The 25,327-nt window shown below is 47.9% G+C and overlaps 1 protein-coding gene across 7 annotated transcripts; it reads left to right on the top strand.

Annotated features, from left to right (window-relative positions):
• Nucleotides 1-1,598: 1,598 nt before the first annotated feature.
• On the top strand, nt 1,599-22,058 carry NCOA5 (nuclear receptor coactivator 5). 7 transcript variants are annotated; one of them, XM_075022372.1, is made up of 10 exons: nt 1,612-1,676; nt 5,023-5,209; nt 5,745-5,852; nt 10,448-10,514; nt 14,063-14,440; nt 14,707-14,822; nt 14,974-15,100; nt 17,107-17,306; nt 19,297-19,620; nt 20,046-22,058. In XM_075022372.1, exons 2-10 carry the CDS (start codon nt 5,047-5,049, stop codon nt 20,699-20,701), a joined length of 2,139 nt encoding a protein of 712 aa, XP_074878473.1. In that variant the 5' UTR covers nt 1,612-1,676; nt 5,023-5,046; the 3' UTR covers nt 20,702-22,058. The 7 variants fall into 7 exon arrangements, with proteins under 7 accessions (XP_074878478.1, XP_074878476.1, XP_074878473.1 ...); XM_075022376.1 differs by having other exon boundaries at nt 19,297-19,556; nt 20,046-20,607; XM_075022375.1 differs by lacking the exons at nt 5,023-5,209; nt 5,745-5,852 and having other exon boundaries at nt 1,602-1,676.
• The last annotated feature ends 3,269 nt before the right edge of the window (nt 22,059-25,327 follow it).

The raw sequence follows: 25,327 nt of genomic DNA, 5'->3' as shown, positions 1-25,327 counted from the left end.
GGGACCCCCGGGTGTCGTGTGTCCCCCCTCCTCGCCTGCCGCCCGGGGTGTCGGCAGAGCCGCTGGGTCTGGGGGTCCCTGTGGGGTGGCTCTGTGTGGCTGTCTTGCTGCCGCTGGAGGTGGGAAGCTGTCTCCAGCCAGCCCCACGGAGCCGCTGCCTTGCCTGCGCCTTCCCAGGTGCAGGCAGGGGCAGGCGTCAGATGTGGGCCACGGTGAGAGGAAAGCGTTTGTTCTGGCCCTGGCAGCTCACTCCTGAGGCAGAAGTTCGAGGTTTCACTTCCATTTTCCCAACGGTAACTCAGAGCCATGGCCCTGGAGAGCCCCTCATCGCTGCCCGCAGGCCCTGGTCTCTGTTCGGAGTCCCCACAAATACGTCAGCCCAAAAACGAGAAGGGGGCAAAAGCGCTGGAGGCCTGGCTGTGCCTCTGGCTGGCCACCGGCTTCTGGCTCAGTTCCCTCGGAGGAGTCCCCGAGCTGTCCCCGGGGAAGTTCCAGGCTCCCCTGCCCACTCTGGAGACTTTCCCTGGACTCCCCTTTCCCTCACGGTGTGCAGCCGGGCAGAGGCAGCAGCTTCTCAGCATCCCTCGGTGCCACGCGCCGCGCTATGGTGATACCTGCGTGGCCGCACCGCAGCGACAGCCTTCTGGGCCACGGTCACTGCCCCAGCCCCGGCTTGGAGGCTGCCAGCCATGCACCGCCGGCCGCCTGCGGCCTTCGCCAGGTCGCTCCGGCTCCAGCGTGGCGGCCGGTGGGAGGGGAGGGCAGCGTGCTTCCCCGAGGGCGACGGCGGGGCGGGCAGCGGCAGGAACCGCATGCTCTGGATTCCCCCAGCCTGCCGTCACTTCCCAAAACTGACTCAGTGGAGAGCGTGAAGGGTCCCAGGGGAGTCTCGAGGGCAGAGAGAGGAGGCAGAGGTGGGGAGGGGATTTCTGGGCCCGGGTCCCGCGGGCCGGGCCTGGGAAGTCCCCACAGCCCCGGGGAACCGGCCGCGCAGGAGGATCGCGTTTGCAGCTCCAGGCTGTGAGCGTGCTCCGCTCCCGGCCCCGAGCGGTGCGGGGGCGGCGGGGCCCGGTGCTCCCCGCCCGGCAGGAGCTTGCTGAGGCGGGGGGGCCGCGGCGGGAGCCTCCGGTCCGCGCAGCCAGCCCAGGTCCCGGTGCCCGCACAGCGGGGCAGACCCCCGCGGCTGGGGGCGGCAGCCCGGGGCCCCGCTCACGGCGGGCAGGGCCTGGCCCGCAGCCGCGGAGCCTGACCCTTGCTCTGGGCGGCGGGGGGGGGGCGGAACGACGACGGCAATGGCGGGGGCCCACACGCCCCGATCCCGATCCCGGCCACCGCGCCCCGCCCTGCCCCGCCCCGCCCCGCCTCGCGCGGGGTCCGGTGGCGCCACCCGGCGGCCGCGGCCGCCCACCCTCGGCGGGACTACAAGTCCCAGCCTGCCTTGCGGCTCGCGGGGCATGCCGGGAGCCAGGCAGGGCGCGCAACCCAGCGCCCGGACCCTTGCCTCGGCAGGCATGGCGGCGTGCGGTACGTCAGCGCGCCGCGCCGTAAAGCGCGAGGCGTAGCCGTCCCGGCGTCGCTCCTCCTCCTCGTCTTTGCGACGGCGCCGTACGGCAGCGGCGGTTGGCGCCTTTGTCCTGGCGGGCGGCGGCCTGAGGCGGACCGGGCCCGGCGCGGCGGTAAGTCTGCGGGCGGGCGGGTGGGTGGGGCCCTGCGGCTCCGGCGCGGCTTTACGCGGAGCGTTCGACTCCGAGACGAACCGCGGAGGGTTGAGTCCTTCCCGGCCGCCGGGCCGGGCCGGGCGTGCCCCGCGGCCTGCGGGCGGGCCGCGCCTCCGCCTCACCGCCCGGCGCGGCCGGGAAGCGGCAGTGGGGAGCGCGGGCTGGCTGGAGCTCCTCCGCTTCCCCCGCGGGGGCGGCCTGGGGCCGGCCGGTGCGCAGGCTTAACGGAGCCGAAGAGCGGCTGCTCCCCGGTCCGGAGGCGCAGCGGGTGGTGTCGCTGTCGCGGGGGGCGCAGCCCCCGGGAGTACCCGCCGCCGGTGCGAGGAGCGCGGCCGGCAGCGGAGCGTCAGGCGTGCGGCGTTCGCCGCCGCTGCTGGAGGAAGGCGCTGGGCAGAGCGGGCGAGAAGGGCCGTGGGCTGCCGGGGCTGGAGAGGGCTGGCTCGCGTTCCCGCAGCAGCAGCGGGATCCCCGGGAAGGAAGGCGCAAGCGTTCTCCGTGTCAGCGTTTTCCTTGTGTGCAGCGCTGCTCTGCCTGTCCTCCTGGGTGCAGAGGACTAGGGCGAGTGGATGCCAGCCCTGCCCTGAGGGACCCCCTGGCCCCGGGCCTGGTTCCCGGGAGCGCGGCAGGGGTGGCTGCCCGGTGGGGCTTGGTTCCAAGGTGCTGAGAGCCGCAGGCCGGTGCTGGGTGGGAAGCTCACTGCTCCTCGGCACCGTTCCTTTCCGTGGTGGCTGGTGGTATTATTTCTACCTCGCCCAGGAACTTCTTGCAGACTTCTGTGTCACGTTTCGTTTGTGCCGAGTTAGTTTCGATATCCCGCTTCAGCTGTGTCTCGTTTTCTGAAGCTGTAGCGGTATTAGTATAAGATTTTTTAGGGAAACATGGCTTTAATGAGTTTCCAGAGAATTTATTGGCACACGAGCTGACGTGGACTGTCCTGTGGTAGGAACCTGCTTGGCCTGGCAGTCGGTTTTTGTGCAGGGGATTGGCACCTTTAAGCCGCCCTGATGCGTGGCTGCATTTGTAGAAAAAGACTTAATGTGGAAACTAGTCATTCACCTGGTGTAGCGTGCCTAAACCTGGGACAACATTCATTTATTCTGGTCTTATGATTACTAAATGGCCCTTAACTATGTAATCTGCCAAGTGGAAAATGGTGAGAGGCAGCAAATCCTCTTATGTGAAAGTTCTCTAGTAATTCAGCCCATCTGAGTGTTTGGGATTTATTGCTTTGTTTTGAAAGTGACCAAATAGAAAAATAGCTCCCTGTTTTTTTTCATATGGAAAGCTCTTGTACCCTCTTCCCCAGCCACCCCCTGCTATCTCTACCCTTAAGAGAAAGAAAAGGGAGTTTCTTACTGCTTTTTGTACTGAAAGTGAAATGTCCCACCAGCAGCAGTTAATGGGTCTTGTTGATGTCTGTTTGCTGTGTGTATACATGATGTCTGGAGACTGTACGCACAGGTCCTGCTGCCTGAGCAGGTGCTCTGCAGGGGCTCCGAGTCCCTGTCCCTGGTAGTGCTCAGAGCCTGGCTAGAGAAGGCTGTGACAGCTGGATCCAACCCTGCTCTGAATGGGAACTTGAGTCTTTCCATGTTTTATAGCCACTTAATTGTTTTGGGAGAATTTTGAAAAATTCTTTCCCCTCAACTGATGAGAACTTGAGCTGCAATAGTAGAATAGAAGAGAAATCTAGTGCTTCCATACAGAAAAATGGGATGAGATTTGGTACTTCTGGTGGGGAAGGTAAAACTCTGTGTGTGGACAAACTTACAGGAGGATTGAAGGAACTATGGTAGAAGAAATGACTTTTTGTTTGATTTTGGTTTGCGTGTTGGGTTTTTTTTTCCTTCCTCCCTGTTCTGGCAGTTCAGTTCATTTTAAAAATTTTATTAGACTGGGAGGCTTTCTCTGCCTCCTGTCCCTGCAGGGTTTCCTAAAAGGAGAAAAGTGATATGAATGTAAAGTTGATTGATGTTAAAAAAACAAACGAACAAATACCCCCACCAAAACCAACAACAGAATTTTACATCTCAAATCTGGAGTAGATGTATTTTTCATGCCAGTGAAGTGTTGTAAAAGTATTTATGTAAAACCGTTTTATATTTCTGAACATTTGACTTGTTTATTTAGAGACTACTTTTAAGGTGTAATGAATATAGGTTACTGTTAGGGTGTTGGCTGTAGGCATCTCATGATTAACAGGAGAAGTTTCTGTTGGTATACACAATTTTATCAGTTTTCTTTTTCCAGGTTTCTTGCATGCTATAAAGAGAAAATTCCCATCCTGCATTTGTGTAGATGAATGTTTAGGAAGTATGACAAATTCATTAAATGGTTTTCAAACTTTCACTTTCAAGTTCGTCTTGGAAGTTTTGGTGTTTTTCATTTTTTAAGCTTTATGTAATGGTGACTTTTAAACCAGAAAGTATGAATCCTGGGTGGGATTTGGTGGGGTGTTTTTGTTAGCTTGGTAGAGTTTATGTTGATTTTTTGTTTGTTGGGTTTTTTTGCTGTAATTCTTTGGGTAAGTTTGTGCAGTAAATGTTGCTGACTGCTCCAGCTTTGTGTGCAATAGTGTGGGTTAAGGAAGTGTACTTTTGCCATGCTGGGGGAGGTGAGGTAGTGGCACAGCACTTACATGGGGGTGGTTAAATTCCCAGCTGTGGACCCGTCTTCTGTGGGAGCTGACATCTTGATGGGGACAAGAGTATGCTGTTTCATAGGGGTATGAATGAGAAACTGGCTTTTCTGGTATTGGAAAGCTAAGATTTCACATTTAGTGAAGTGATCCAAGTGTGGCCACTTAAGAGTGTTTAAACAGTACTTTCTGATATCTCATTCAGAGCCTGTATTTAAATATTTGGGTCCTGTTATGCAATGTTGCGATGAGTGCTTCCTTTCCGCTTATTAAAATATTGCATAAATTTCAACACTTCTTACCAGTGGACTGAAGAAATAGATATGGCAACAATGGGTATATGGAAAAGCTTAAAGTTAAGATGTTTTAGTGGAAAATGAGTTTTATTTGTATCTTAGTTCAGAGTTAAACCATTAAAACTTATCTGCAAAATAATTAGGTTTACTACTTTTTAGTGTTACAGAAAAGCTCAACCAGAATGCTGTGGTATATGTTCTTGCCAGACCTCTGTATTCCTTATATTAAGATTTCTCTGGAGTGAAGTTTGCGTCAAGCAGACCCAGTTGGCTTCTAGTCTGCAAAGCTGTTAAGTTTAATCTTGTTCCAGTTTAATTTTAATGTCATGGATTGAAATTATATGCATGGCCGTTTTTCTTTTTTGCGAAGAGTTGGATTTGGAGCGAAAGCAAAATGGCTCGAGGACGCAAGAGCAATAGCATCAAACAGAGCGACTTCACTAACAGCACCAATCCTCAGGATTTAGAGAGAAGACTTTTTGTCGGCAATTTGCCCACAGACCACATGAGTCGTGAAGAAATGGAAGAGATATTTTCAAAATATGGCAAAATCAGGGGTTAGTATATTATCTTATGCCTTTTTGTGGCTGGGAATTCAGTGAGAAATATAAATTTCATGCTTGTCAAATGCTATTTGGTGATGATGAGAGGAGTGACTAATGTTGTTCCTAAAAAGTGACCTTTTAATGATAATTTTCTCTGCCTGTATTTTCTCTGAAAAAGCGATTTCTTCAGTACAGCTGAAACGTAATGCGTATATATCAGCTATGTTTTAGCTTTTGGGGTTGCCGTGTGATGTTACAATACTCGTTCAAGTGACTTCGTAGTCTCTTAATCAAATCTTGGTCACTTCCTGGGCTGTATTTTGGTCACTGCCCTGTCAGAAGGAAGTTGATCTATAAAATACATTTCAGAGTCTTTAAGCTCTGCATTTTGATCTTGATCGATTTGATTTTCCCAAGAAACTTGCATAGTCGTTTCTGGGTAGAGCCCCTTTGCTTGTTCATCTGGTGGGGTTACGTGATGGCCTGGGTGTGGGTTAGTACTGTCCCTTAGTTGTAACTGGTCTTGCCCTGCTGTTAACTTTTCCAGCCCTCAGCATGTACCATGGCTATGGGTTCGTGCAGTATGACCGTCTAGAAGATGTCCAGGCCGCTCTGGACGGTGAGAAGGGTCGCCTTTATAAAGGGTATAGATTAGGTAAGGAAAACTGATCCGTGCTCTCCTACTGACCCCAGCATGCATTCTGGTAGAAAGAGTGCTTTTGTTTTAAAGCTCTCTGGAAAGATCACTATGTGGAACTTGCCTGATGTTAGTCTAAAATCACTTTTACTAGGTATGTATTTGCTTTCTAAGTTATTTGCTGCAAGTGCTGTGTGGTTCATCTGCAGTGTGGTTCGTCTTGCTACCTAGGTCTTACTCTGAACTCATTTTTATGTGTTAGCATTTGAAAAGCTCTATTACCCTGTATAAGAAACTGTTCAACATGTAAGCCCTGGAAAGTGGTCATTGAAACCTCATGCATATAGTTTTAAAAACATTTGTCAAACAAGATTGGGCTTCATCTTGACAGGTTCAGAGGAATTGGTCACAGCACTTAGTGGCTTGTTAGATAAGTAATCTTAACACGGGTGTTTTTGCATATGTGAAATCAATCTGTAAGTGGTGCTATAAATACTAGGTGCTTTAAAAAGGCCATTGTCATAAAGATGAAAATAATTCTGCTAAATATGCTGGGAGCAAACTTAAACAGAAATGAATGGTTAGAAATCTATTAAGTGCAAGCCAAAAAATTACTTTTGCAGTAAGCCTATGCTAATTTGAAGAAACAGTTTGACTTAGAAAAGAATGAAAGCAGCAATAAATAATAACTTGTGGAAAGGTGTGTATACAGTAACAAATATGAGCCTGAAGATGGAAATCAAGGCAAATAGGCAAGGAGGGTAGAAGGATACAAGAAGAAATTATGGCAGCATTGTCCAAGTCTAGAAGCTTAAATAGGAACAACTGTGGCTGTTTTAGAAGCTAAGGTGTAACTGGAAATGATAAAATTTCAGACTGGAAAGGACCACCTAGTAGTCTTCAGTTAACGCTTCTGCTGTCTATTTTTGAAGAGGCAGAAAGTGGTTTTAATATAACTTCCACTTCAGTAGCAAAATAAAAGAGGTAAAACAGCAGCTACCGAAACTAGACCTCTCAAAAGAAATTAACATCTATGAGGTTCAGTGAAAGGAAGACCTGCCTGGGCCATTAATTTTGTCTTTCCACAAGCCTTGGAAAACTAGGGAGTTTCCAGGGACCTAGCAGAGCGCTGTGGATGTGCCGGTAGGCAGTGTAAATAGGATGAGCCTGGCATCAGCCCCTGATAACAAAGGGATTCTTCCACCTGACACTCAGTGAGAAGGGAACTAATTAATGCCAATCAAAATAAATCCTGTCAAACTAACTTATTCTTATGATACTGCGAGCTTTGTGGCTGAAAATAGCAGTGTTGATGTAAGAGACTCCTGTAAGATGTTTGATTTGATTAAGAAACTAGAACAATTAAAAACAACATAGGGTTAAGTGGATTTCAAATGAATCTCAGTGTTACATAGATGGAATTGCTCAGTGCTTTGAGTGGTGTTCTGGAAAAATTGATTCCTGGCCATATAGTGCTTTCATAAGTCACTTGGAAAGAAAACACACAATCATGTTTTAAAAAGAGAATGAAATAATGAAGATTGAGTCACCGATGGTGAAATGACCTGGACTTCTTCCTAAGCTGGATGCAGGCAGAACTGAGCTTTCAGTAAAGCCAAAAGGGAAGGTCTGCACCCAGCTAGAGTGCTTTTGTCATCTTTAGCTGTACAAAACACAGATTTGTAAGTAGGGAGGTTTGGTACCTGTGGGGTTTTGCTGCTGGAATACTGTGTTCAGTTCTGGTATACCTGGTTCAAAAAGGATAATACTAAATGGGAGAAGCCTCAGAAAAACCTGAAGAAGGCTTAAAGAGTTGAAGAACAAGCCCTAGCAAAAGCCTCAAGATAAAGGAGTGATGTGATCTGTGTGTTACAGACAGACCTGGAGATAAGTGAGTTTTAATCTAGTAGGCATAGGTATGACAAGTCCTTAAATGGAAATAAATAGTTTTCTTTAACAGCAAAGTAATTTACTTCTGGAATAACTTATTGGAGTTTTGGTGGTTTCTGTGCTCTGAAGACTTTTAAATTGGAATTGGATGTTTTGCTAAAAGATAAGCTCTAGTTCAATGCCACTGCTGCACTTGAGGTAGGAATGTGATTCAAGAAACTTATCACCTGTGTTTATTCAGAAAGTTACACTGTATGATTACAGTGACCCTATCATCTCAAAATCCTACAGGACAGAAGACTTTTTTTTTTCTTGGAAGTTTTGTCAGTGTTCAAATACTTAAAGTGTAAATGCTGTTGGCATTAAATAAAATGTTATTAAATCTGTTCATTTTGCACAAGAGAAGGATCCCTGTCAAAGGTGTTTTTTCTTCTAGTAAAATATTTTTGTTCAGATTTAAATACTTTTTTTTATTTGAAAGAAATGTATGGTATTGAGTGTAAAAAAACATAATAGGTTTCTGCAATGGCATCTTAAAACAGAAAATAAAAATAATCTTAAACCAAAGAAAGCAGATAGTGTCTTGCTTAAAAATAACACTTGACTTTAAGAGGGGGAAAAAAATCTCAACTAAAAAAATAAATGCAAGGAGAACAGTTGCTTCAGTTTTACAGTCTGAGTATTAAATATAATTGCTAATAACACAATAAGGTAAAAGGCTTTGGGAGAGTTTAGCTCCTATGTTGCATTATACTAATACTTCCACAAATGCATAGAAGTGTTTTTGTATCTTTAATGAGTAAAACTATGTAGGTACTAAATGTCCATCAAATTTAGTTTGTGACTGTCATGGTTTAACCCCAGCTGGCAACTAAGCACCATGCAGCTGCTCGCTCGCTCCCCTCACAGTGGGCTGGGGGAGAGAATCAGAAGAGTAGAAGTGAGAAAACTCATGGGTTGAGGTAAAGACAGTTTAACAGGTAAAGCAAAAGCTGTGCACACAAGCTAAGCAAAACAAGGAATTTATTCACTGCTTCCATCAGCAGGCAGGTGTTCAGCCATCTCCAGGAAAGTAGGGCTCTATCGTGTGTAATGGTTACTTGGGAAGATGAACATTCCGCCCCCCCCCCGCCCGCCTTCTCATTCTTCCCCCAGCTTTATACGCTGAGCATGATGTCCTACATTCTGGAAAATCCCATAGGTCAGCTGTCCCAGCTGTGTCCCTGGTCCCAGCAACTTATGTAGCCCCAGCCTGCTCGCTGGTAGGGTGGCATGCGAAGCAGAAAAGGCCTTGACTCTGTGTAAGCACTGCTCAGCAATAACTAACACATCCCTGTGTTACAAACAGTGTTTTTTAGCACAAATCCAAACCATAGCCCCATATCAGCTACTGTGAAGAAAATTAACTCTATCCCAGCCAAAACCAGCACAGTGACAGGAGACAACGTGGCTGTATTTGATCCTGGAGAGAATGCTTTGCGGTCCTGTGGATGTTGTTATGCTGCATTTGTAGTTAATGTTCAGATTGTGCTTGCTTCTCTCCCCCTTCAAAAAGAAAAAAAAAAACCAACGTGCTACTTCTCGATTGACAAGAACAACAAAAATTAGAACTAATCCCTTAATTCTAATTTTAATCTTGAAAATAATGAAGGGTAGTTTGGGAAGGTACAGAATATGTTAAGACTGAGTCTGCCTAAGGACATTGTGGCATGTTTATTCTCTTGCAAGAGCTTTGAAAGTAGTTAGTGTAAATAACTAATAAGAAATTTTAAGTGTTGATAGATTCTCAGAGAGCAGATAGGACCTAGGTTTGTTTTGTTCTTTTCCTTAAAGAGGTCTCAGAGTAAAACATCTGGAGTCATTTCTGTTTGTTCTTGCCTCCCTCAAGTACATTATTTCATCCTCAGTCAGCTGTTATGGAAGGCTTTGTTGCTTCACAGTAGAACAATATGGGTCCCTGCCAGTTCTGGGCAACTTCACTTTTTCTGGTTGAGGACAAGACTGTTTCTTCAGCTCTCTTACTTCTTTGTATTTCACTTCATGGTGTTTTTCATGGAGATGCTCAGAAGCCAACCAATTTTCAAATTTCTGATCTGTTGCATCAGTTTGCATCATGTTAACAGTGGTGTTTTGAATGCACCATGTTGACTTCATAAGGAGCTTGTGCTTCAGGCTCCTTGGATCCCGTTTCCTCAGTGGTGGAGGCTGTACAACTTAACGCTGCAGCAGTCCCTTGGAAGGCAGTTGCATGTGCCACTTGAGAACCCTTGGATTATTTTCAACAAGGGTAGCGGCATACTCCATTGAACAGGACTGGCTGTGAACTTAAGACTGTGCTGGCCATCAGCTTCCTTTCTCGTTGGTTTTCAGACTCTGCTTTTTCTCCTAGAGTCCATGAGTCGCTTTCTGCTCGCTCATAGACTGCAGAAGAAAGAGGTTCTCTTATGGAATGAAGAGTCTGGATGTAGGCCTGAACCTAAAAGGTTAAAACTTCACCCAAGCTGTCCACCCTATTTTGAAGTCAGAGAAATCCATGAAAATTTCATTACATTGTACTATCTGAACTTAATAAAAAATTGTCAAAGTGACAATGTCTCTCTGCTGAATGGATTTTCTTGTACCATCTGGATGATGTTGAGCTTAAGTTGCTTTCATTTGAATTGTGCTGATGATCTTTTTTTTGTTCCATAGCATTGAACAGATGGGTTGATTATTCTTTACAGATATTAAGAAAGCAGTGGAAAGAAGAAATATGAATAAGGCTTCATCAAGGTCCAGTCCGGCACGAAGGTAAAGTACCTGGAAGCAGTGAGTTATACTAGGAAGGTCAGGCTTTTAGGGCATGAGCCCAGCGGCCTGTGCTAAATGTCTGTGTCTCTTCCCTACCGCCACCTCCCCAGTCAAACGGAGATGCTCAAGCGAGACAGTCGGGACGTGGCCGCTCCACTGCCAAGAGCCCTTCTGGTGCTGACACCTCAGGAGGCACGAGGGAAACCTCGTGTCTGCTGCTGTTACTACAGCTAAGCGTTATGTTTTGCAGCACAGGTTGTAAGAGACTTGTGAGGAAGAATACACCTGATGTTTGCTCCTGCCTCAAGTATCAGAGAAGCCGAGGCATATCTAGAGAACGCTGAGGGGCTGTAGCATTCCCAGTGCCATGCTGCAGAGGACTTCGGGATCTTGCCTCTTCTGAAGTTGAAAGCTTCCAATGCTGAAATGAGTCTGGAAAAGAGCATGTGAGCGAAGCACAAGACAGAGCAAACATCTCTATTGCACTGTGTCCTGTCTGCATGTGTGTTTGCGTTGTCAGTACCTGGAACCAGTCCCCTTCTGTGCGATTAGAGTGATGTGTACCTTCCCACCTCTCAGTAGGCACAGACTATGCAGCTCCTGCATATCGTCCGTGTGTGAAGTCATAGGCAAGTGAAGACACAGACTGTCCAGTCACAGGAAGGCGACTTCAGTTTCCTTTCCATGGCATTACTAGGGAGCGCACGAAGACGTGCTGTGGTTATGGTTTGGTACGAGGCATGCATCTTCTATGCCTATGCTGTAAAGCTTTCCACACAAAGGAGTGTTGCTTCTTGGACTTGAAGGTAATGAAGCTCTCACGTGTCTGGTGTGCTCTACTAACTCGACGCATTAAATTACCAAAAATGAGGAAAAAGTGCAAGACGTCTACCACCAAAAAAACAGAGAATGAGTAGCTGCAATTCTTGGCATCATCTAGGTCTTTTGTATGTGCTACACTTGCCCTGCACAGGGCCAAATGCATTTGCAGAGACCAGCATGTGGGTGTCAGGCCCAGGAAATGCTTTGGGCACACAGCTGGGGGTTCCCATTACAGATGTGGCAAGCCTTGCGCCTGGGCCATGTCAGGTGTGCTCAGTGCTGGCATGAGGAACCCAAGAATACTGCAAGTATATGAGCAGCAGGCACTGATGGCACATCTTTGGCCTCAGTGGCACCACAGGTGCATAACGCTGAAGGCGCCGGGCCACACTGTGGGTATGGGAGGCAGGCACCTATGCCATGGGCATTGGTCCTCGAACCACGCTGCAGAGGGACAAGCAGCGGGTGCTGATGCTGTGGGCATTGGGACCTGTGTCATCCTGCATGTGTGCAAGAGCAGATGCCCATGTCACGGGCCCTAAGGAGCACTGGAGGTGAGTGAGCTGTGGGCAGCGGTGCTGGACTGGACTACCGCCACGGCTGCCAAAGGCTTTGGTGCCACTGTGACAGGCACTGGATTCCAGCTGGCACTGCAGACACTGTGGCCATCCCATGTTACTAGCACCAGGTCCCAAGCAGCACCATGGGCATGGGTGGCGATGAGGTCGTGGGCATCAAGTCCTTGGCACGGCTGCCGATGATGGACTCTGGACGACACTGCAGGCATGTGAACGACGGCTGCTGATGCCCGGGTACAGAGTTGCATGCTGCGCCGCAGGCGGCGGTGCTGGGCCAGCAGTACTGAGTCCTGAGCAGATGCGGGCAGCGGTGCTGATGCTGCAGGAGTCAGACCGTGGTGACAGAGGTGCGGAAGCAGAAGGCTGCTGTGCCTTTGTGCTGCTGCCTCTCTGCAAGCAGCAGGGCAGCGATGCAGGTGCAAGAGCAGAGGGGACCCGTGCCACGTCTGTACTTCGTTGCAGTTGTGCGTTGTTCGTTCCAGATCTTTTTGTCTCTGCAGATAATGAGTGTGGCCTGTTCTGGTCACCCCCACTCCAGCTGGAATAAATGTCATATGCCAAACAATTACACTGCATCTGGCTGTTTTGCTATATAGTCTTACAGCTACAGAAAGATCAGTTACTCAATATCCATTAGAGCAAATCAGGAGATTCCCCTGAGCTTCTGCCATTGTTCATTGTAGGTTGGGGGGAAGGGGGTGATGATGTGTATCTCTCATGGGATGTGGTTTCAATACAGGTCACAAACAAAAAGCAGATTTGTGTGTCCAAGAGGCTGAGGGAGTTTACACTTGTTTGTGTGCAAATACAGTGTTTCTTTTACAGGAGAAGGCTGTCTATGCTCTTGGTGGCAACTCTGTAGTTTGTCCCAAGATCTGTTTTGTATCTGATGTAAAAGTAAAGAATGCCAGTGCTCCTGTGTATCCCCCAGCACAGCTGGGTGTCTAACCACCAAAGCCCATGCACAGACTCCGCACATCCGTCTCCTTACTGTCCGCTCTACCTGACACTGAACTTGGGCACATCTGACTCACTTGCTGCTTCTGCTGTTCTCTCCAGGTGACTACTACGTGAATGCACTGTAGTGGAAGCTGACTTATGTTCTGCTTATATTTCATGAACTAGATTAGGCTGGTAGAGGACTCTAAAAGTCTGTCAAGTTTTGGAAATAAAAAGATTCAAAAAGCTGGTTTTTTTCCCCAATGGTTGTCAGTATCTTGGGGAAAGAACATTCCAAACATGTGAAGCCCAGTAGTTTCTCTGCAAGATTTTTCTTAATGTTTGGCTTAGACAACAGTGAAGTTATGTTTTTTTCTGGAAAACAAAATATGACCTGGAAAAAAAACCCGCTGTGTTGAGAAAAGATGAACACTGGAATGTTATTCTTCCTTGCCTCCGAAGACAGTGCAGTACAAAGTCTGAATGAGATGGATCATTCAGATATGACAGAGAAGCCTGTTGCTGCTGAGGATGTGGTGCTGGTTGGGTTTAGTACCCTCTTAACATGGGACATCGTAAATGTAAGACTGGCTTTCTACGGAAACTATCCCTTCAAATCCAGGACACAGTGGTAGCTATCATTGCTTTCTGTTAGCAGCACAAACCCAACCACAATATGGAACCTACAGTGTCTTTGGTCACAGCAAGCTCCTTTTTTAATCACGTGCCAATAACAAATTATTTAAGGTATTCTGCTGTCACTGACTAGTGAATTTAATGGATCCCTTGAATGCTCCTGGCTGTTGCATATTTGTGGGTATTAGGCTACAGCACCTTGAATTCTCTCAAAGAATTTGCAAAAACATGTTTGATAGATGATCTGTGGCTGACGTTGGAGGCTGGAGGCCTTGAAATGGTGGTTTCTGAGGTGCCTGTTCACTTCTTTCATAGGTGCTCTACACTTGTAGTGGTGCTCCATTAAGGAGCTTTCTGGGTCTTGTTTGGCTATGATAAACATTAGAATTAAGAAGCTTCTCCAGGCTGCTTCAATAAGTAGGGTTTTTTTGGGCAATTCTTGCTGTTGTGGGATAGGAGGGAGGATTCAGCTGCTGAGAGAAGGGTCACTTTGGCACCTCAGGTAAGAGATCTAGGGGTAACTGTGCTCGTATTGTTAGCAGTCTAATGGAGTTTCCATGGTGTTTTCTTTAGAGAGCCATATGCCTACGGGGATGGCCGAGATGCTAGACGTGACCGCTCCCCTCTTCGGGGGAGCCCACGGAGAGACCCCAGAGATGGCAGGGATGGTAGAAACGGGCGAGATTCCAGAGACACTCGAGACATTCGAGCTAGAGACATGCGTGACGCCAGAGACCACAGGGACCCACGGGACCTGCGAGACCCACGGGATATCAGGGATCCAAGAGACTTGCGGGACCCTCGTGATGTTAGAGATCTTCGTGACCCACGGGAGCCACTGTATGATCGATACAGGGATCCACGGGATATGAGAAATCCACGAGATGTGAGGGATCCACGGGATATGAGGGATCCATGGGATATGAGAGACCCTCGGGACCCTTTGTACAGGTAATCTCCACGGGGTTGTATTTGCCAACGTTTTTATGGCATTCCTGCCTCAATGGCTGTACTGGTTTGAGTGATGTCAGGCATTTAAGATAAGGAAATTGCTCTGGCTGGGGACAATTGGGTGCCTACTTTGTGTCTTGTGGGGAGCGGGTGGATACTTCAGAAATTAAACTTGAGGAAGGACTGTGTGTGATGCATTGGCCAAAGTTACTGCCTGAGATTGTGCTGGAGCATGGAAACCCTTGCTGCTTCTGTAAATGTTGCAGACGAGATGAAGCTTATGACCGTTACCTTCGCCTTGAAGACTACTATCGGCGGAAGGATGACTCTTACTATGACCGTTACAAAGAGCATTTTGATAGAGCACCAGTGAATTCAGAAGGTGAGCATCTGTAATGTTTTAATGGGCAGATTCACATCCTTCCTCTGGGAGGATGCAGGAGATGCCTGCAGTGCTGAGTGCGTTGCATTCTGTGGTGCTCCGAGGGGGTCCAAAGGACATTATTTGTTCTGTCCCTGTGGCTTGCTTTCAGACCGTCTGAAGCGTGAGGAGCGGCGCCGAGAGGAGCTGTACCGTCAGTACTATGAGGAAATCAAGAGACGTTTTGATGCAGAGAGACCTGTGGATTGTTCTGTGATAGTGGTGAATAAACAGACAAAGTAAGAAAATAGTTATGACCAATTTTATTATTACATGGTAGAAGAAAACGGAATTAAACTTAGTCGTGCCTTGAGGCTGTTTGTCTTACAGGTTGCTCTTGAGGAATGTGGCTTTACAGCCCTCAGAAAGCTACAGCTCCTGTTGCTGTTCTAGGAATATATGTTGATGAGATGGAGAAATGTATCTTGTGCTTTACTTTTATTTCCTTCTTGTCACCTATCGCTATACCTTCTCCTGATACTTTTCTACTTACTCTTCATATCAGTCTACTGTCGTAACAGATTATAGTGGTCTGTATTTGTTATTCATGGATTGAATAATATGGACCTTATCATTACGTGCCAACCAGCAGATAGTACAGAGCAGCTGTCAGGGTGGAGTCCTGGGGGTGTTCGTTTTAGAGCTCCTATCAGATTAGTTACTAGGCGAGATACCAGTCGTTACCATTAATCCAACGTGCAAGAAATATAAAATCACTGCTGAACGTAGTCGTGAACAATATCAAAAGCATGTGTAAGTAGGAATCAGGGTAATCTCTTGTGGCAGTCTGAACACTTACTGAGCTAATGGGGCAGGTGCTGTGTTGGGAACAGGGAGGTACACCTACGCCTTGTACAGTGGGAGGGAGGCTGTAGTGATGGCATCAGTCTGATGTCTGTATCTTTACAAATAAATATATTGAAGAGTAGCAAATATGTAAATAAATCATAGATCTGGCTTGGAGTCTGAAGAAAATGTTTGTCAAGGGGAAATTTAAAACTCTGTCTCCTTAGCCCTTCGGAAAAAAGATCAAGAGTTGCTTTTATTTAACTTTGCTATATCTGTGAGGCAGAAGGAGCTGGTGCTGATCTGGTGGTAGAAGACAGAACAGGAAATTGGAACAAGGGAAGCAGTGAAACTAGAAATAAACTTCTGTGGTTTTCTTTTAATGAAGTTGATTACCTACTGGAACAAATCTTGAAAGGAAATTTTAGATTCTTTATCCCTTGGTGACTAAAAGTCTTTGGAAGATATTCTAATAGACCACAAGTTATTGTACTTGATACAGGGAGAATTTTTTTGTGCAAGAGGATCAGCTTAATATCCTAAGGATTGTTTTGATCTGTAACAGCTACAAATGTTAAGAACCAGAGCATGTTAATAAGTCTTGGGTATTGAAACATTGATGTCACCTACTATAAACCTGTTGTAAGATGACTCCCACATGACTTAGTTACACGATCAGCGTAACTTAGAAATGCTTAAAAAGACAGTTGGTGGGGGCAACAGTTTTAGTCACCATTACAATGTTTGCATCCAAGGACGATAAATTGAAGTTCTTTCCAAAGGTGTGGGTGCACGCAGACTAAATTTCTCAGAATGCATATGCAGTCAGTATTGCAGTTTTCAGTATAGTAAGCTTAAAAAAAGACTTGAAAACTTTAAGCTCAGCCATGTGACCTATGGTTTGTGCTTGGAATGGGAAGTCTGCAGGACAGTGGATACAGGAACAGTGGATCCATAGATGCTGTGTTGATGCTGGGTTAGAGCAGAAAGCAGCTAGTAGAACAAAAGAGCAAGACAATAAGGAATAAGGTGCATTTGAACAATTAAGATACTGAATGTAGCACAAGTAACTGACTTCTATAGGGTGGCTGCTCTGCTGTGTACCCCTTAGATCTCTGCAGGCATAAATTACCTCACTTAATGAGTTCAGTTTAAAAACATTTGTATGTAAACAAATTTATAATAGTGTAAATCCCTTTGCAAACACTCTGTTTCTGAGCTAAGCTAAGGCTTGATTTGTAATTTATTTCAGTTAAACTGAAATGACTGATTCAGATCAAAATAAGGGCTTTTGTATTATTATAATGAGATTGCTTTAATGCTGTCCTGTTAAACATTATGAAGTTTGGCAAGCCATCAGAAAAGCAAATCTAAGATGATGGAGAGGGTGAATGTGCCAGGGTTTCTGTTTCTGTATGTGACTGACTTGTTAAACTCTGCTGGCTTTGCTTTGTGGTAGGGAGTACGCGGAGTCAGTGGGGCGGAAGGTGCGGGATCTGGGCATGGTAGTGGACCTGATCTTCCTCAACACAGAGATGTCACTGACGCAAGCCCTGGACGATGTGAGCAGAGGAGGGTCTCCTTTTGCCATTGTCATCACCCAGCAGCATCAAGTTCACCGCTCTTGCACTGTTAACATCATGTTTGGCACCCCACAAGGTACTGAGGTCTCAGTAGGCTGTGTAGCTGCGTGGTCACTCTGAACTGCCCAAAGTGCTGCTTTAGAACACTTTTCTTTCAAGGAGAATCACACAGGACAAAATTCATCCTTGCTGTGACATAAGTAGTTACTAATTACTTGACACTATGTCATAAATGTGAATATCATTATTTACAAGCTTCTGTAATACTTTATTTGTCCCTTGTCAAAAGGACTGTCTAATTTCTGCCAAGAGGGAATCTCATCTGTGTTCTTAGCACTTAACATCACCAGCCTTTGCATCTTAGGGCAAGTCATGAACCACAGATCTAGAAATGACTGCATTGCCTTTGTAGATTTCTGAGTAGTACCAATCCAACCTCAGTTTATCACTTGTTGCTCTCAAAGAAAGCATGTTTGGAATGTGACAAAGTACAGGACAGATTTTAAAACCAAATGTGATTTAAGGAAAACAGAATAAGTATAGTGTATTTAGTCAAGGTAAAGATCTGGTCATGAAACTGGGAAGAGTTACAAAAAGATCTAACTGTAAAGTGATTGGGTGTACATGCTCCACCTTTTTATTGCCATTTACACTTGGTGCATCACTTTCCATCTCAGGGTGCGACTTGGTTGTTGTGAGGGTGGGTATAGGTATTAAAAAAAGTCTTGTCAGAATGTACTTTTGGGAAGCAGTCTTTTGCTCTGGTCATAGGCCTGTTCACATACCACAGCTGAGCTTTTGAAGGTTATTTCTGCCTTATTGTGTTCTCAGATAATGTTTTGTGAGGTTCATCTGGGAGAGTAAGCTTCTGAATGCACAGTCACTGTTTTTTGTGTGTTTACTGACTGAAGAAGCCTGGTTTCCTTTAACATCAGATGCAGATGTGATAGGAGGGCTCCCTCATTTCCTGCAGAAATACAGCTCGCACACACTTTCACTGGGCTTTCCACTGCCCTTGGTTTTAACTCCTTTCGTTTAACACCCATCTTCCCACCAAAGCTTCTCTTCTTTACTGCATCTAATGGTGTATCACATCTGATAAGAGCCCAGTCATTAGCTCATCCACAGCTCTTTCTAGAGATTAAATGTGCTCACTTGAACCGCAGGCGGCCACCTTTCCATTCACATTAGTTTCAGGGAACTCTTTCACAACTTGTGCAAAGAGTAATGTTAAAATGAACCCCAGTTTTGCGTTACGAGGAAAAAAGTGGCAGGATTTGATGTTCTGTGGGTGTGAAAAGCGCCCAGAGCTTTGGGCACCTTTTGGAAAGTAAAGGGTCTTTTGATCTCCCACTTAAATCTGTGTTCAGGGAAATGTTTGTGTGTGTGCTTTGTGAGGTAGAAATAATGGCCTCAAAAACTTTAAAAGGCAACTGCAAAAAAACCCCAAACCAAACCCAACGTTGGAATTGACCATTATTCATTGTATTACAGAAGAACTTGATTGCTGTTATTGCTCCAGAATAGTAAACATAAACAGCAATGTGACATCGAGCCAGTGCTTCTTTCCTCCCTATCTCCTGCATACACACTCACTATATTAAGGCATTGGCAGTACAGAACCAAAACGTACTCTCATCGCTGTTCTCCTCTGGGAGACTTTAGCAGCCTTCAGAGGGCAAGTTTTGGATCTGTCCAAGGGTTTAGCAGTAGAGTGGCTGGAACTGTCTCCTCTTGGAGCACAGAGAATTTATGTGTGCAGAGGGAGCCGCTTTCCCTTTTAATTGGGTGAGAGGCAAGAAAGACATTTCTTGGGCTGATACGATATCTTCTCAGAGCCCTCAGCCACGGACGAAAAGGATGGCCTTGCTGGGCAATAGCCTTGAGCCTCCTCTTGGCCTAGGAAATTGAACAGTTACTGTGTGCCTAGGAAGCTTCCCAAGTCTACGCTTGCAATTCCAGAACAGTGCCTGCCTGCTGAATGAGGTGTGCTTGTGCGCGTGAGGCAAGGCACCTCCTGTTAACATCACTTTGGTTTACTTACAGCATTTCTTTTCCTTGTGCAGAACACCGCAACATGCCCCAAGCTGATGCCATGGTGCTGGTGGCAAGGAATTATGAGCGCTACAAAACAGAGTCACGGGAGAAGGAGCGTGAGGAAATCGCCCGGCAGGCTGCCAAGATGGCAGATGAAGCTGTTCTGCAGGAGCGGGAGCGCCCACCCCCCATGGAGGAGGGTGTCAGAGGAGGTCACCCTCCGGGGATTCAGACTCTCTTGAACCTGCTGGCTGACAATCGCTATCTAACTGCTGAGGAGACTGATAAAGTAATTAATTACTTGAGAGACCGGAAGGAACGGTTACTGAGGGGAAGCACTGATTCTCTGCAGGGTAGGTTTCTCAGCCCCAGGCAAGGCTATTAATCATATGGTCTGTGGGCCCTCTGGGCTGGGACAGGAAAACAGTCCTGGGATTGCAGAGGAGTCCTAGTGTCGTAACTTCCTCACACAGTGCCTCTTTTTATTGAGATGCATATCTTCTTGGGAGTCCTGAGATGATTCAGATCTTTCATGTGAAAGAACTTCTATACTGGATTCTCTCAGGGAAACCATGGGACTGCCATAACTGGCGTGGCTGCTACACGAAAGGCATCAGTTCTGCTGAGTGGTTTGGGTTCCCCAGAGCTGTGCAGCTCTCCTGTTCAGAGGGTGGGTATTCATTGATGCTCGCGTCTTTGGTAGCTGTTTCACTAGTTTTGTTTAGGTGCCCCTCAAGGGCATTTGCAGAGCTTTAACCCTCTTTCCTTTCTTTCCCAGCATCCATGTCAAGACAGTCTTTGGGGGCACCTTCAGGATCGTCTCTGGGTAGTCAGTCCAGCCTTCCAAGCTCTCAGGCTCATCAGGGTTCGCAGCCTCTGGTCTCTGCTCCTTCTGTTCCAGTGTCTTCTTCTAACCCTCAGCAGGAGCTTCAAGCAAAAATCCTCAGTCTCTTCAACAGCGGGGCAGCAGCAGCAGCAGCTGCTGCAGCAAACAGCAGTTCTACAGCCTCTGCGGGCTCTTCAGGTGGCACTCCGAACCAGAACTTTGCTAACATGGCCAGCGGTCAGGCCCGGTCAGCACAGATGAGTGCTGGAAATTTAAACCAGGCTCAGCAGAGATTGCAGACTCCAAGCACGCAGCTTCCTGCTCTCCAAGGCACTTCAAGAAATGCGGGTCCAAGACCTGGAGCTCCTCCACAAGCTCAGTCGCTCTATGGTCAGCACCAAAATCGCCTCCCTGCGCCTGGCAACGTACCTGCTCAAAGGCCAGTATCTTCTGGTATCAACTTTGACAACCCTAGTGTACAGAAAGCCTTGGACACCCTTATCCAGAGTGGTCCTGCACTCTCCCACCTAGTGAGCCAAACCGTGGCCCAGGGGCGAGCAGGGTCCTCCGCCCAGCAACCTATGGGTTCCTACCAGCGACACTATTAAAGCTGTCGGGCCCTTTCCCCTTCCCTTTGCCATTCCATACTTATAGCTGTTTAAAGAGTCTCCTGTCCTCGACATGGGACAAATGCCCCTGGATATGCATGTCCTCTCCACTTTGGTGAGAGTGTACCCCCAGTGGCATTGCTGCTGACTGTTGCTAGCGCTGCCCTTCCTCACCTCGGTCTGGTTAGCAGTGTTTGGGGACGTATGCTGTACTTTCTCAGCGGCACGATGTGCAAAGAGCTGCTTTGGATAATCGGTTGTTTTGTCCAGTCCCAGAAGCTGCTGGAATGACAGTCCTTCTGCATTTCCTCAGTCCCAGTAGCTCATGCATCTTCACATTGCGACACAGTCTGGTCTCGCTGAACGGTCTTAGTATAGTTTTGGGTCAGTGGTTTTGAGAAAATAGGGGACTGAACAGAGCGGTACACTGACTGGGCCTTCTTGGAGACCCACCTTTTTGGAATGGGCACTGTCTTTCTTTAGATTTCTTTTTTTATTTCTTTTTTTAATGGCATATAAGCCAGTTGGAAAGTACAGTGGTAGCGCTAGCAGCTGAACTCATGAAGCACATGCCTGACCACTACTCAGTAACCCCAGGACCGTGCTCTTTGGTCCTTCCATAGCTGGACTGTCATGTCCTGGCAGAGTGAGGCAGAGAAACACTCCTCACCTTGCCCAGCTCATGGAAGCTGACAGCTTTGGTCTGAGTACTGTGGCAGATCTGAAACACAAGAGCTTCCAGCCAAGGCAGAGATTTCAAATGGTCTGTCAATTTTCCTACACCAAGCAGTCAGTGTTAAGATCAATCTGTTAAATTTGGCATATAACTTTCCTTTTCTTATTATCTTGCTTTGGGACGTTGGTTCCTGTAGCCCAACAGCTCAGCCACAGCCACGCTGATGTGCTGCTGGCCCTCCCTTGGGAATACCCACAGCCAGTTACCAGGTGGTGAATGTCTGCTCTTTGAAACTTCATCTCACTGTTGAGTGGTGTTTTGTCCATCTAAGGTGGAGAGGCAGTGCCAAGATGCAATACTATTATTTTGTACATTTTTTCAACACTTTGGTAGCTGCAGCAGACAGTTGAGTGGAAAATCAGGCAGTGATTCTTCACCGTGTTTTTAACCAGTAACATACTTTGATACCAGAACACAAAACATCTCTTAACTATGTGGACCTCCCCATCACGGCCTTCTTAGAGTCTGCAGGCTTCCTGCAGAGAACCGAAAGAAACTAAGAAAGCAGTGTTCTTGGAGGAGAGGATTTTCTTTGTCCCAGGTGGTTTGTGTTGTATTTTTTTTCCTCTCTGTGCTGTTAACAAGACGACATTACTTTCTAATAAAAAGGCAGGAAAAACATTTTGTTGTATTTTTGACACTTGACAGCTTGAGTACTACTGGAATACATTATTCCACTGTGTTTGCCATTGCTCTCTTCTTCCAGATAAGCTGGGTCAGATGCTGCCCAGCGCTGGATGCTAAGTGGAGAGCGTATGAACCTTACTGTGACCCGTTGTGAGAATATTGTAGTCTGTCTCAGTCAGTTTATAACACTTCGAAGTACCTCAACAGATACTTATTCTCACACACTGGACTTGGATGATCTCAGGCAGAGCAGCCCACATGCCCGTTCAGGGACCTGTGCGCTGGAGCAGTGTGTGGCAGGGGCCGGCGCTGAGAGGTCCGAAGCCTCTCCGGCTGCTGGTGGTGGGAAGGGAGGGTGTGCCCTCGGGCCAGCAGCGAGCTGGTCGGGTGTCTGTGCTGCAGTTGCTGTTAATTGTGCAGTTGCTGTTAATTGTGCAGCTGCTGCGCGAAGTTAGGGCTACAAGTCCCTGTGCATTTAGCACCGGCCTTCCTTGACTTCATGCTGCCATTACTATACAACCTGAAATTGGATGGAAGTATGTCTGTCTTCCATCTTTCCTCTTCTGGTGTCTTTTTGTGAGATACCTTTGTCTGTCTCTACAGCCCTGCAGACAGGTAAAGCATCTTTGCTGGGGTGATCAGAAATTTGCGTGAGCTTAAACTGGGAACTGTGGCACTTGGGAGAGGCTGTTCCTCTCCTGATGTTTTGCTTCCTCTGCAATCTGCTGCTCCCTGTTGGGGCTTGCTCCTTGTTATGGAAATGGTAGCAGCGAAGCGCAAAATAACTGCGGAGACCCTGGAAGCAAGTGAAAACTCCCGGTGCAAGTAGTGAAGGGTGTAATAAAATCATTTATTGCATTTTGTGCAGACAGGAGTCTAGAAAAATGAATACAGTTAAAGCAGTAAAGCATTAACAGGGAGCATTCAACAGCTGAGGAGCCACTCCTCCATTAATACCTGCACAGAGAACACAGGGTCTGTACTGAGGCGGCCTAATGCACAATACTGAAACACAGAAATTAAACGCAAGCCTAATACTCTTTTTTTTTTTGGTTTGCAACCTGTTTTATTTACAAGGTTTTAAACTTAATTGCATTGCTCTGCACACAGATTCTCTAAAACACAAAGCATACTAGGTCACTACATGTCTATTGAAATATTGCACTCGAATAAAAGTCACTTGAATGGACGCAGAACATCTAGCTACAGTGATTAAAAGATTATTGAATGAACTGACTTTGTGGTAACATTCATAACAAATATATTGCACATGTAGCACAGAAAGTGTTGTAACCAGCAAATCTCAGACCTTTTTTTGGTCTTTCTGCTAGTTTTTAGTCCTGCTACACAGAGGAGGGTCTTGACTCTTCTAGTGCAACTCTTACCCTTGTGCAGTATCTAGTCCTTCCTCTCGTCCAGCCATGGACCAACACTGACCCAGGCTGGATGCTGCCTGTGCCTCCTCTAAGTGCTGTCTTGTGGCTTGTTGCCTGTACCGCGTGGTGGCTGCAGCGATGTGAGCTGCTGCCGCCGCTGCTGCTGCTGCCGCTGCTGCTGCGCGCAGGGGCCTGCGCCTGCCCAGCTGACAGGGATAGGGCAGCTCCCTGCTCGGGGCTCCCGCAGCAGGAACTGGAGCGTACGCCATCGCCGGCCCGGTGCTGCGTGCTGGCCGAGCGCGGCCGTGGGTATGTGTGCTCCCCACCTGCTGCGGGCCACGCTTCCAGCCCGCCGTCCTGGTGGGTCGTGTCTGCTCAGCGCTGCTCCCGGCAGCAGCTTGCCTGTGAAACAAACTTGGGGGGTCAAGACCTTCCTGTCTGGAACAAAAACCGAAACGTGTCTGCGCATGTGCCAAGGAGGAACTTGCATGTCTATCAGAGGAGGACACTGTCTTCACCAAGGTGGAACGGCAGAAGGGTGCTCCATGGGGAAACTGAACACTCACAGAGGCCAAACGTGCAGGGCTGGGTTTGTAAACTAACATGCAGTGCTGTCTGCTAAAACTGGCCCTCTCCAGCCAACGGCGAGTGAGAACTCGCTGTGGAAACCAGCACCTTTCTTGCCACAGCCAAATTTTGCCTGGCGGGGGTGTTGAAGCAGTCCTTGGCTCTGTCTAGAGCTGTGCCCCTGCTCTTGCTGGAGGATGAGGAAGGAGAACACCTTTTTTGAGCAGTAGTGATGGAACAAGCTTGTCCTCCTGCTCCCTGGGGGAGCCGGGACCGCGGCTTTACTGTCGGGTTGAAGTGGTGCTGAGGGGAAATGGGATCTATTGGTGATGCTGGGGAGACAATGAAGCAAACCTCTCAGGGGAGAAGCATGCCCTGGCCTGCTCTCACCGCTGCTCTGCAGACCGTCATTCCCTGCTACCCTGTACCTGCGGCCAAAGGAAGAGCTCTTTCCCTTGACGCTGCCGTGGGTGGATGCTGTCTGGCTTCAGCAGAGGCAGGCGCTGGTGGTGGCTGCTGCTGCGCATAACCTGCCTCTGCGGTCAGGCCCTCGGTGCTGACCCCATCCATGTGCAGGGGCGGGAGGGGACCGGGCTCGCTGCTGCAGGACAGAGCCCGCAGCTGCAGGCCCAGCGGCACGGCCAGGCAATAGCCAAGCTCTAATTAGAGGGTGACCGCGGGGAGCAGGGCGGCATCTTTTGAAGAGGCAGAGCAGCTGGCAAGCTTTCTAGGCCCAACAAGCACGGTGCTAGCACATGAGATGAGGGGGCAGGTTGCTATGCGTGCCTCCCCCATTGCTGCAGAAGTGCCTCAAATAATTTTTGGGAGGCTGGAAACAGCACGTGAGCTTGTGTGTGGTGGTGTAGGACCAGCTCCAAGGGGCAGAGCAGCTAGACACTGGCAAATCCTGGTTCCCGTGGGGCTGCCCTTCCCAAAGCTAAAGGAACTTCTCACTTGCAGACACCTGCCTGCTCTTCCAACAGCTCCCTGAGCGGCTGAGGCAGCGGCAGGATCAGAGAGTGCTGCCCTGTGCGTCTGCACCATTCATCAGCCCTGTGCTGATGAATGCATTCATCACTCTCCTGTGCTGAAACCAGGTCTCAGCTCACCCTGACACTCACCTCCTGTAAATGCTGAGCTCCCCATGCCCTTGGGACTAGCTTCCATGCCAGAGTCTGCAACACAGACCGATGCAGCCATGCAGGTAGCTGAGCTACCATGGCAGAAAGTCTGGCTGTGGCTAGGGCCGCTGCTGGAGAAAAGGGAGGCACTTTGGGAGTGATGGAAATGTGGGAACAAGGTATGAGCAGGCACAGATGT

The sequence above is a fragment of the Buteo buteo genome, chromosome 2, assembly GCF_964188355.1.
Source record: "Buteo buteo chromosome 2, bButBut1.hap1.1, whole genome shotgun sequence".
Classification (NCBI taxonomy): domain Eukaryota; kingdom Metazoa; phylum Chordata; class Aves; order Accipitriformes; family Accipitridae; genus Buteo; species Buteo buteo.
The sequence above is the reverse complement of the archived record's forward strand: the minus strand, read 5'-3'. Positions and strand labels throughout refer to the sequence as shown.